Source organism: Pinus tabuliformis, chromosome 4_1 (genome assembly GCF_031772625.1).
Source record: "Pinus tabuliformis cultivar Carrire ecotype Pingquan chromosome 4_1, CPIR1, whole genome shotgun sequence".
Classification (NCBI taxonomy): domain Eukaryota; kingdom Viridiplantae; phylum Streptophyta; class Pinopsida; order Pinales; family Pinaceae; genus Pinus; species Pinus tabuliformis.
Genome location: NC_142303.1, coordinates 561,758,363 through 561,769,596, shown reverse-complemented (window position 1 = coordinate 561,769,596; position 11,234 = coordinate 561,758,363). Strand labels below are relative to the sequence as shown.

General features: G+C 36.5%; 1 protein-coding gene and 1 pseudogene across 2 annotated transcripts; one reads left to right on the top strand and one right to left on the bottom strand.

The window, feature by feature from the left end:
- Positions 1–521: 521 nt before the first annotated feature.
- LOC149177097 (protein trichome berefringence-like 7) lies at positions 522–4,007 on the top strand. 2 transcript variants are annotated; one of them, XR_016258723.1, is made up of 4 exons: positions 522–2,110; positions 2,489–2,918; positions 3,032–3,654; positions 3,838–4,007. XR_016258723.1 is itself a non-coding variant. In XM_089423286.1 (2 exons), the coding sequence occupies exons 1-2, from the start codon at positions 1,632–1,634 to the stop codon at positions 2,721–2,723; spliced, it is 714 nt and encodes a 237-aa protein (XP_089279412.1). In that variant the 5' UTR covers positions 576–1,631; the 3' UTR covers positions 2,724–2,738. The 2 variants fall into 2 exon arrangements, 1 of the variants encoding a protein (XP_089279412.1); XM_089423286.1 differs by lacking the exons at positions 3,032–3,654; positions 3,838–4,007 and having other exon boundaries at positions 576–2,110; positions 2,489–2,738.
- Positions 4,008–6,447: 2,440 nt separating this feature from the next.
- LOC149177096 (subtilisin-like protease SBT3 pseudogene) lies at positions 6,448–10,803 on the bottom strand (annotated as a pseudogene).
- Positions 10,804–11,234: the final 431 nt, after the last annotated feature.

Genomic DNA, 11,234 nt, shown 5'->3' with positions numbered 1-11,234 from the left:
GGATGAGTTCGTGCAAAAAAAAGAGCATGAATGAACTGGAGTTATCTTCTCAACAATAAAGAAATGTGGACCACATGCACAACATTCTATTATACACAAAAATGGTATGGAAATCTGATGTTATGCATTTCTTCATGTGAAATATGATATACTATCATTTGCAATGCATAGACATAACTATATGAACTTTTTTTGTTGTTACAATTGACGGGCCTAACTTGTCGACTCCAATTATTTGATGAGCATATCGGTGGAAAATTCCATGAACTATAAGGTTTTACACAAGACAATTGATTTTCGGATATGTGTCATTGATTATAATAGCTGCTCAAATAAAGACTCCCGCTGGCTATATATCAAAGCCACGTGTGTAATGTATTGGGCTAGCAATTTTCTGTATATGAATGAAACTAAAAGCAATTTCTCTTTTTTGCGTTGTGTAAAACTCCATGTCGAATTTGTGAAGCACTATTGAACATAGATTTCTTCTTGTTGTAACAGTTTGCCTCTGTATTTTATTTCCTGTGTCTGCACTAGATTCTTTGCCTGTGTTTGGAACTTTCATGGGAGGCTCAGTTCACAAACTGTTCAGGGAATGATCTCCTCAATCCTCAGTTACGGAAAGTTGTCATAAACGTAGTTTCAGGTATATTTTCAGTGATGAGGCTGCTCTCACTCTCCAAGTTCCCACCTGCTCACATCTTGGTTGGTCCGCTTTCAATTTTGGGGGAATGCGTGTATTGTGAAATGGTGTTTTATACTTTCGGTTGTTTTTCCTCGATCAGCTAACATATATCAGTATCGATGCCCAGGTGACAGTAATCTGCTCCATCAGAAACTGATACCATGATCAGATTGAGAATCCTCGATAACAGTGCGCTTTTGTTTTTGAAAATGCCCCAACCCAGGTGACCAGATACCCCCCTCACTGCTGCTGATTTGTTAATGCGGGTATGATGGATGAATATATATCAGGGTTCTGATGTTTTACTCTATTCTTTGTGCTGTAACTTCTGCATTGTAGCACAGGTATGACTGGTTATCATTTGGGAGTGAAGGGGAATCGAGGGTTTGATAGTTGATTTCTTGCACTCTGTCCTACCTTTTTTTTTATGTAATCAGTTCATGTTCTTTTGGCCGATCCTGTTGTATCTTGCTTTATGCTTTCGGTAGATTACGGCACCAGTACGGATTGGTATAATCGATTGTCATTTGTAGTGGCATTGACCTTTTTTTTGGTCATTTGGTGATGATTGGTAAAATTATCATATTTTAGGCTATAGAGATGCCATCAGAATCCTAGCAAGCCTCTGAAACAGCCTTGTTTCTTGAACCATAACTTGTAGTTTAATGGCAATGTGGATAATTTGTGAGACGCGGGTCTCAAATTTCTTCCTCTCTAGCAACATCAGCGCTCCTTTGTTAGCCATTTACTAGGTTGGCTATCACTTGGATCTTGTGCCTGGACGGCATTAGTGATTATCCATCCTAAGTTTCCATTGGATCTTGTGCATCGGCACCTATTATCAGAAGCTGAAAGGCTGTTGTAAACCTACTGGTGCCTAGCCATAAATAAATATTTAACTTCGCAACAGCTACATAACGGCCTTGTTTTTTGAATTTGCTTCCAGATGAGGTGCCGACGATTATATAATTATTTCGTTTCGGCCTATGTCTCTATAACTAAACCACTGTCAACTGCCCTTGGAGCTCTCACTCTGCAGAATCATTTCGCTCAAAGGAATTATGGCTTTGGATCAGGAGGACTGCAGAAAAATGGGCATCAGTGTTTTTGCTATTTAGCGGTCCTTCTTCTCTTCATCTATAGTATAATCATCACATGCCATCGATTTTTTCATCCTCAGTATCCTAGCGAGGGGTTTATTTCTTCTAGCCAACTCGATGCTGGAGTCAACCATGTCATTCAAGGGTATGGTTCAAACAACTGTGACATTTTCAGTGGGAAATGGGTTCCTGATAGTACATACCCTTTGTACACTGCCTCTGCCTGTCCTTTTGCAGAACTGGGTTTTCGTTGTCAGAACAATGGCCGGGAAGATAAAGACTACCTGAAATGGAGATGGCAACCCCTGAGTTGTGATATACCGAGGTAAATCTAAATAACCTCATTGGCAGTTTTAGCTTTTTTTAACTATGCACCACATTGGAAGACCACAATATCATATGATCTATCTTGTTCCATCTTTTATCATGTTGTATATCGTCTATTCTAATTTGTTAGAAATTTTTTGGCTGTAACTACATATGAATTTACAGTCCAACGACTTTTGGGTGAACACTTCAGTCATCATCAGGGAGCAATAAAGAATATGACTTATGTTAAATACAGTTACAGCCAAAATATTTTCTAACAAATATATAAAACTGTGAAAGCCTATATTCCAAGCTATTCTGTTTTACTATTTTAATTTTATTTCACATATAATCAGGAGCTCTGGAGTCTTGACTAGACTTAGTGTGGATGCAGGTTTAATGCACCTGATATCCTAAGAAGATTGCAGGGTTTGCGTGTTGTGTTTGTTGGAGATTCCATGGCCAGAACACAATGGGAGTCTCTTATCTGCCTTCTAATGCAAGGTGTAGCTGATAGGCAGTCAGTTTATGAAGTAAATGGAAACAAAATTGCAAAGCGTATCCCATATTTGGGTGTCCGGTTTAGTACATTTAACTTCACCATTGAGTACTATAGACTCCAGGCATAGACTTTACAACCCAGCCAATTTATTTTATAGTAGTCATTGGCGTGTGACTCACCAACTCTTTTGTTAACACCACAATACTATGACTTTTATAGCAGAGGGCTTGTTCCCCAACGCCATTACTGGCCTATAAGAGTCGATAAAAAATGTGACTCTATACAGTTTGCCGTGGACTGGGGAAACAAGCACCCAAACGAGGTAAGTTTTTCATAACAGTCTTGCCAAACTGTTTACTTTCTATAGATAAAACAACAAATTCAACTTGGTTTTTCTGTAGATAAAACAGCAAACTGAACTTGGTTTTTCTGCAGGTAATGGAGATTCCAAAGGCAGCGAAAAAATTTATTCATAACGAGTTGAATATGTCGAATATATACGATTACATGTTCCATATTCTAAATGAGTATTCAAAGCTATTGAAATATAAGCCCTCTGTTTCAGAAAAGGCTGCAGAGTACTGCTCTGAAACAATATTTTGCTTTGCAAATGAGCCCGAAGAAGAGTATATGAAAGATTCAGCTGTCATCACCGCTAGTCCTTCGGCTCCGTGTAAGTTGGGGGACGTTGAATCAGGAGAGAAAGCCATGAAGGAATTCGTGGTAAAGAATACTGAGGCAATAGATTATGTGGAACACTTGGAAGACACAGGAAATGTTTAATTGCTTCTTTTTGCTCGTGCTTACTCCGTGATAGCACCTCTGCAATTTTCATGTCAAAAATGTCTCTCTATTGCATAAGAGCCGTGGTGCAGATCATATGTTAAAACATTTAGCAGCCCAACTAGAATTGAAATTCAAGCTGATAAATATGAGCCTCCAACAATTCCTCCACAATCATGAATGGTGAATCAGATCACATTCTTTGTTTTCTTCTGGTTGCACTAAGTCAAACAGTTGATATTATTAACAGGAAAACCTGCGCTTAGTAAGGCAAGGTGAGTTATGGGTAACTTACATGTGTATTACATATATGATGTCATTCTTTACTGGCCAGTAGTTATCCACTAGGTTCGGCCCATTTCGTATTTGGTAACCATGATCTATTTTGAATTGTTGATTTTTGTGTGCTGTCATGGTTTTACCTTGTTTACTAATTGCATTTCTTTTATGGATTGTAGATTCTCATTTCCTACAGTATTCAGCCATTTAACCCACACAGGTGATGTATTCCTCCTTGATAACTCATTGGCTAAAGTATAGGTGACTTAGATGAGCTGAAAGGGTGCCTGGATCTGGGTTTTGGGTTCAACTATGAGGAGATTCCAGAGCTCTGCAACACCCTCCCTGCGTTGGAGGCTGGAGCTGTGTTATTCTATGAGCCAGCGGTTCCAGGATGAGCAACAAAAGGCCCCTGCTTCTAGCACAGTATACTTAATTATGGAATTGGACCATATCACACATTCACAGAGAGAAGGCTCAGCAGGAAGGGTGAAGCATACCCTTGCATTCATCAACTGAGTCTCACTGTTAATAAGTTGTAATAGTTACAGTCATAATCAATTATAATCAGTTTCACCCAAATGATTTATATCTATGTAGTCTAAGCACAACATTCACAGACACAGATACACAGGGGATAATAGGGAAGGTTGAACCACGGCTTATCGTTCTTTCATATCAATATAGATAGTAATGGATTTGAACTGGATACATACAGAAGGTTCATTACGAAGGCTGAATTAAATCAATCCTGTCATCATATGGATTTTACTTGATTATGGGCCGGAATAGTTACAATACATAGCCAAGTATACACAGCAACATCCGAATGTATGTTTAATGAATATACTTCAGTCTTCGAACTGGATACGTACAGAAGGTTCATTATGAAGGCTGAATTAAATCAATCCTGTCATCATATGGATTTTACTTGATTATGGGCCGGAATAGTTACAATACATAGCCAAGTATACACAGCAACATCCAAATGTATGTTTAATGAATATATTTCAGTCTTCCTGATGATCCTACCATTATACACAAAGATTCACATTGTAGGTTTATCAGCCAGGCTGAAGTGTGTATATATATAAATAAATTGGGTATCTTTGATAGCTTTTTGCACAATGGGATCATTAGGGGGATTGAAGAAGGCATTTATCCAGTGTCGTCCTCCTGCTACTCCGACTGAAACCCCTGATTGTGGATATGGTGGTTTTGATATTCCTCTCAAATGCCTATTTGACCCATTTACACTAATTCTCTGCACAAAAGAAAGGGAAAAATAAAATCTTTGTAAAGAATGACAGAAAACCATATAGTTAAAAAGTTGCAGAGGAAGTTTCACCAATCAAAATACACAACGCCAAGTAAAGATCTAGAAAAATTCAATTTATTAAAAATTAAAAAACAAAACACCACTGTGTTAGAGAGATATCCAGCTAGCATGCATAGAAAAACGAATACAGATATCCAACAAGCATGCATAGAAAAACGAATAGAGCAGAGCATCTCTCACTATCTATGGCTAATAGGCTATCACTTACTGGTTACTTGGTCGGCTGAGTTCTGGTTTTGTAGCATTCGAAGTTCCAGACTTTGCAGAGTTTTTCTTATGCCCTGCTCCTCACCAAAGTCACCACATTCAACAATGAATAACTTACAGATTGTTGTTGATTGGAATTTGACACGAATTGGAACTTGGAAGTTACAACTTGCAAATGAATCACCATAAATTAGTAACATAACTCGACAGTGGGTAGCTGAGAATTAATTACCAATAATACCATACCATTTACCTGTTGAAAATTAGAAATTGATATTTATGACTTAGTCCGAATCGCCATAAATTAGTAACATAACTCGGCTGTGGGTAGCTAGGAATTAATTACCAATAATACCATACCATTTACCTGTTGAAAATTAGAAATTGATATTTATGACTTAGTCTGGAATCCGGATAGTGGTCACTTGGGAAATTGCGATACGGGTGGATTATTAAATTAGATATTAAAAATGTTAATGAATCACTATTCACAATGATTCAGCGCAAGGTTAAATATATATATAATTTATTTATTTATTTTTTTTTAAATATGCTCGTCATATTGACGTTCTTAAAACTTATTGGCAAGTTACACATGACGTCGAGATTTGAAACTAGAAAGCATTTTACGTGTAAAAAAACTAAATACGGGTATACGGGCGTCAAATTTAACCCCTAAGTGTACCATTATTAAATGCTATCTGTTATGTTATTATGAAAAGAGTCGTCTAACGAGGCGGAGGAATTGCTCGGACGGCTAAAAGTAGCCGGAATCCAGGCAAAAAAATTTCAAAAAATCTGGTAGAGGCAGTGTTTTAATCGTGTTTTTGACACTGGAAATAGATTCAGCACTATCAAAAATATATATAGTACATCTAAAATTTTAAAGTTTAACAACTATAACTTGAATTTACAAATATCTTTGTCAAATTTTCTCTAAATACAGTTTAACAGTGGACCGTGAATCCCCTAGCAACTTCACCATACATGCATGGGCATGCAACGGGACAACGCTCCGGCTCTGGAAAGGACTCCAGCCTCCACCGGGAAATACTGACGTGACGTGATATTGCCGGCAGTCAAAGTACCTCGAATTTATTATCAGCAAATTCCCATTTATATTCCCCACTTCCGGACGCCATTTGAATTTGATGTTTGTTTTACCGCTTTGTTTTGAAATTTGTTGTTCGGCCTTGTTATCCGACGGCATGCTCTCCTTCGCCCACTTGCGGCATGCTCTCGTTCATCCATGGAGTTTCAGGTTTGAGTTGGTGTTGACCTTGTACATGGCTAGCCGTGCCCGAGGCGCCATGCCTATGGCCGTGCCCGTTGCGTAGCCAACATAATCAACGTCGGGCACAAAGTTTCCTGCGGCCGTGGACGAGGTGTGGAAACCGTGGCCCTTAAAATCTCGGGTGGAATTGTAATCGTGGATCGGATCTATGTGGCCACCACTTGCCAGGAATCCTTTATTGAAGTAACGAGCTCCAACGAGTTTTCTGTTGCAGAGCGAGCTATTAAAGGCAGTTCCTGCCTGGCATTGGCCTTTCCAACGGGCCAGTACCTCGCCCATTGCGGTGTCTCTGAAGCTTTGGCTCTCGGGCCAGATGCCAGTGTCTAGAAGTCCGATGATCATATCTGAACTGTTGCCGAAGTGTGATTGGGGCCATATGCCAGATTTTTCATCGAGGTCGATGATGTTGAAAGAATATGTGGTAAGCCACTTTCCCGCCGTGTCCGGGTAACTTGAGATGTGACCTCGCGTTTCCTTCAGGGCGTCCAGCTCTGATTGGGTTAACTTGGCGCTGAACCCCTGCATGACTGTGTCATAAAAATACAGTAGGGCTTCTTGTTTCTTCTTTGTTGTGAGGGATGAAAGGATGGAATCATACCAGTGCTCATGAGAGGAAAACACAGTGGGCATCTGAGATTTATCCATGTGGACTATGTGAATCTTCCCATTGTCCACTGCTGCTGCAGCAACGACCGCTGATATGAAACATATGAACATTAATTATGCTTTCATTATGCAGGATTTTAAGCTCTCACACAAATAATTGCTACTTGCAAATTCTGTGTACTCAGGGCATAGGAATTAACCAAGAGCACCAACAACTCACTCTGGACAATCCTGCAGAGTATTCGTTCGTTTTCTCTGATAAGAAGAATTAGACGCAGACAAGTAAGAAACGTGAAGATTGAAGAATGAATAAATGCTAACCCTTTAAGCTGATACTGCCACACTCAAGGGCATGCACGGCGTTGCTTTATTTTATTCTTTAAATTTCACACTTTACCTCATCTGAACTTTTACCTTTAACCCAATTCCACCCGAGCTTTTATATTCCGCATTTTGAAGTCATCCCTACCCATATTAACATTTTATAACATATTTGACGTTTACCCCACTTCCACCTCAATTTTCATATTCCAAATTTGCAACTCGTCCCTACGTACATGACATTTATACGGCAATCACACACTTTCACCCTATAGGTTTTTCACTTACATTCACTTTAAAATGCATGCTTTCACTTCGAACCCCTATTCCTCTTTACCTACATCCACTTCAAAACGCATGCTGATAGTTCCATTTTAAAATGTATATTTTCATTTCCAACCTAATTTCTGGTTTTTGTAAATTACATATTTTATGATTAAATTAAGTTATAAATTTGAATTCACATCCACTTCAAAATGCACTTACTCTTTTTTTGCTTATATTTATTTTTAGATGCATTTTTTCACTCCAACTTAATTTTTTATTCTCTTTATCTATATCTATTTTTAAATGTATATTTTCACTCTCCAAATTAATTTCTTATTTTTTACCTATATCTATTTTTATATGCATATTTTAGCTCTCCAAAGTAATTCCTTATTCTCTTAAAATATGTTTTTTATGATTAAATTCAAATTACAAATTTGAATTTACATCCATTTCAAAATGCACCTCATCTAGTTCCTCTTTACTTATATCTAATTTAAAATACACATTTTCACTCTCCAACGTATTTTATAATTAAATTCAAGATACAATTTTGAATTTACATCAATTTCAAAATGCAACTCATCTAGTTCCTCTTTACTTATATCTATTTAAAATACACATTTTCACTCTCAAGCCTATTTTATGATTAAATTCAAGTTACAATTTTGAATTTACATCCACTTCTCAATATCCCTCATCCATTTCCTGTTTACTTACATCCATTATAAAATGCATATTTTCATTCTCCAACCTAATTTCTCATTATAATAAAATACATACTTTATCCATTATAAAATGTATACTTTCATTCTCCAACCTAATTTCTCATTATCATAAAATATGATTAAATTTAACGTAAAAATTCACTAAAGTGAAGTGAAGATAAAATATACTTTAACTACTAATAATCAATACATATTTATCTTACCTTTTTTAATCTACATATGAAAATGAAAGTGTAGGTACTACACTTTGGGTTGGAGTTGAAAGTGCTTCTAAAACATATCTCACATTGACTCCACCTCCACTTTATACACATTTTTACTTTCATTTTAGTAACACCTTACCTACATAAATTAATGTTCAACCAATTTTCTCATTAGTAAACATTGCTAGAATGCCTTAATATAAAAAATGCCGATTTTTCACTCCGAAAAAAAAAAAAAACATTGCTAGAATGGACCTCTATTGAGAGTGGTCATGTTTTATATGTTTGAAACAAATTCAACAATATAACATATCCATGAAAGCTTCCATGCATTTAGATCCACATGAATCCTCGTGAGCAATTAATTTGATGGTTCACTATGCACTTTTGAATCTCTTCCTTAATCAAATATAATATTGTAGCCATAGCAATCCATGACACTAGTAAAATTTTATATCTTGAATAAACTTTAAGGTCATCATCTCCCATCCTTGATTAGCACTATGGCATGTCCAAATATCTCCTCCTTGGGTAAATTATGGAGATGGGGTTAACAAAATTTCATCTTTTAATAATCAACTCAAAGCTCATTTCTAACATCACCAACATCTTTTGCTTATCGAGAGTTTTCCAATTATATAACTTTTATCTCAAGCTAAACTCTGAGCACAACATTATGCATACTTGAAGATTGTCCTCCAAAGCCACATCAACATCTATACTTCTTATGCATACTTGAAGATTATCCTCTAAAGGGCTTATGAGACTTCTTCCTTCTATGCCATATTTTTATGCAACTTTCAATGAAACAAATCTACTAATTCGGTGAGGAAGATATCCTTATAACTGATAGGCTTTAGTGATTTTGATGAGTAATTCCCTTCAATGTTGTTTTGTTTATGGAATCCTTACTAGTGTCGGGCTTAGGCAACTTTTTCCCTCTAAGCCATTTTTCTATGCAATTTTAGATGAAATAAATCAACTAATTAGTGAAAAAAAGTATCCTTATAATTCAGAGATTTTGGTGATGCCCATTTTCGACAAGGAGAGTAAGATATTTGAAAATTATTTATTTTTGATATTATAATGATTATAAATAATACCTAATAAATTTATAGAATTAAAATGATCAATTTGTATAGATTTTAGTAAAATTTTTAAGAAACTAAAAACTCAAATAAAAGACTACCATATCATTGCCAAGTATCCAACCCTCTTCCATAATATATAAGGATAGGGAATTATAGTGTTTGTTTGGAGGATAAACTGGATTTGTTTACACTAATTAATTAGAATTTTTTTCATTTTTTAATTCTTTAATATTGTTTTTTTATTGGTAATTGAGTCATTTCATGTTAGTATTAGATATGTTTTATTTCATTAGCTACAATTATTATTATAGGTGTCATTGTGAACATAAGATTTTATATTTACATTTACTTTATATTTTCACAAACTTATTAAATAAACTGTTATATATATAATTTGTTAAAAAAATTAAATGAAGTTACAAATTTTAAATATTGAGGTTTTAAACCTTTGATGGGGGTAGCACATCGAGAAGATTCAGGGCCAAAGGAGGGGATTCACCACCTCACGTCCTAGCTTGGTAATTAAAGAATTATGGTTTGGAATTTGGGAAACATGCAGAAGGGCTTGTCCTCCATGTCTGTTTCAATGCGGGTAGTTATCATGGTAATGGTTACTTGTGTGGATTTGTGTATGAGGTTTTAGGAGAGTAGATGGAAGGATGTATGTTGGTGTAAAGGAATTGTTGAAATTTCTAAGTATTACCTGTTAGAAATTTAATTTGTATTCTCTGGTTTATTTTGCCTACTTGTTTAATTACTAACAAGTTATTTAACCATATAAACACTGAAATAAACACAATACAATCTAAACCATCTACAGATCAACAACTGAAAGAAATAGACAAACATACAAGGGACACCGTTTTTTTTGGACAATTGTCCCCAGAAAAACCCAACTTAGAAAAACCGATGCAGTAGTTCTAAGGGTTTTATTATTAAGTAGCTTTTCTTAAGTACACTAGGTGCCAAACTTGCCCACCCGATAGAGATAGATAATCTGGCAGTAATACCTCTCTTCAGAAGTAGATATTCTGAAATTCTGCCCCACGAAACCCTCTCCAGCACAATCTGAGGCACTGCATCAGCCATCCTGGCCTCTGCGTTAGCCTGAAACCCTCTGTGTCAGCCCTTTGAGGATTTGCGTAGCCTCTTTGGCCCTCTTCGTCACTTCTATAGCCTCTGGATGGACGACGCAGGCACTTCTGGCCGCTGCTCAGTCACTGTTGGCCTATGTGTGGCTCCTTCTAGCTCCGCGTCTGCCTCTCTGCTTCTGTGTTAGTCTTCTGGCACTATATTTGCATCTCTGCCTCGTACTCACTGTCCCTCATTGCAACTTTGATCACTGGTTTGATTTCTCCTAGCAAACCCCACTCTAGAAAATCAATTTATATGGTTTCCCATAGACTTCTCATAGGAGAAACGATGACTTCAACTAAATTTGTGTTCCTAAAAGAAGCGAATAGGAAACAATTTAAACTTTAGAACATGACCTTTATTCTATTTTATTTAGATGAAAACAA

Coding starts and splice junctions, on each gene's coding strand:
- LOC149177097 (XM_089423286.1), top strand. CDS start 1,632: ATGAGGTGCCGACGATTATATAATTATTTCGTTTCGGCCTATGTCTCT. Junction 2,111..2,488: donor CTGAGTTGTGATATACCGAG/GTAAATCTAAAT, acceptor GTGTGGATGCAG/GTTTAATGCACCTGATATCC.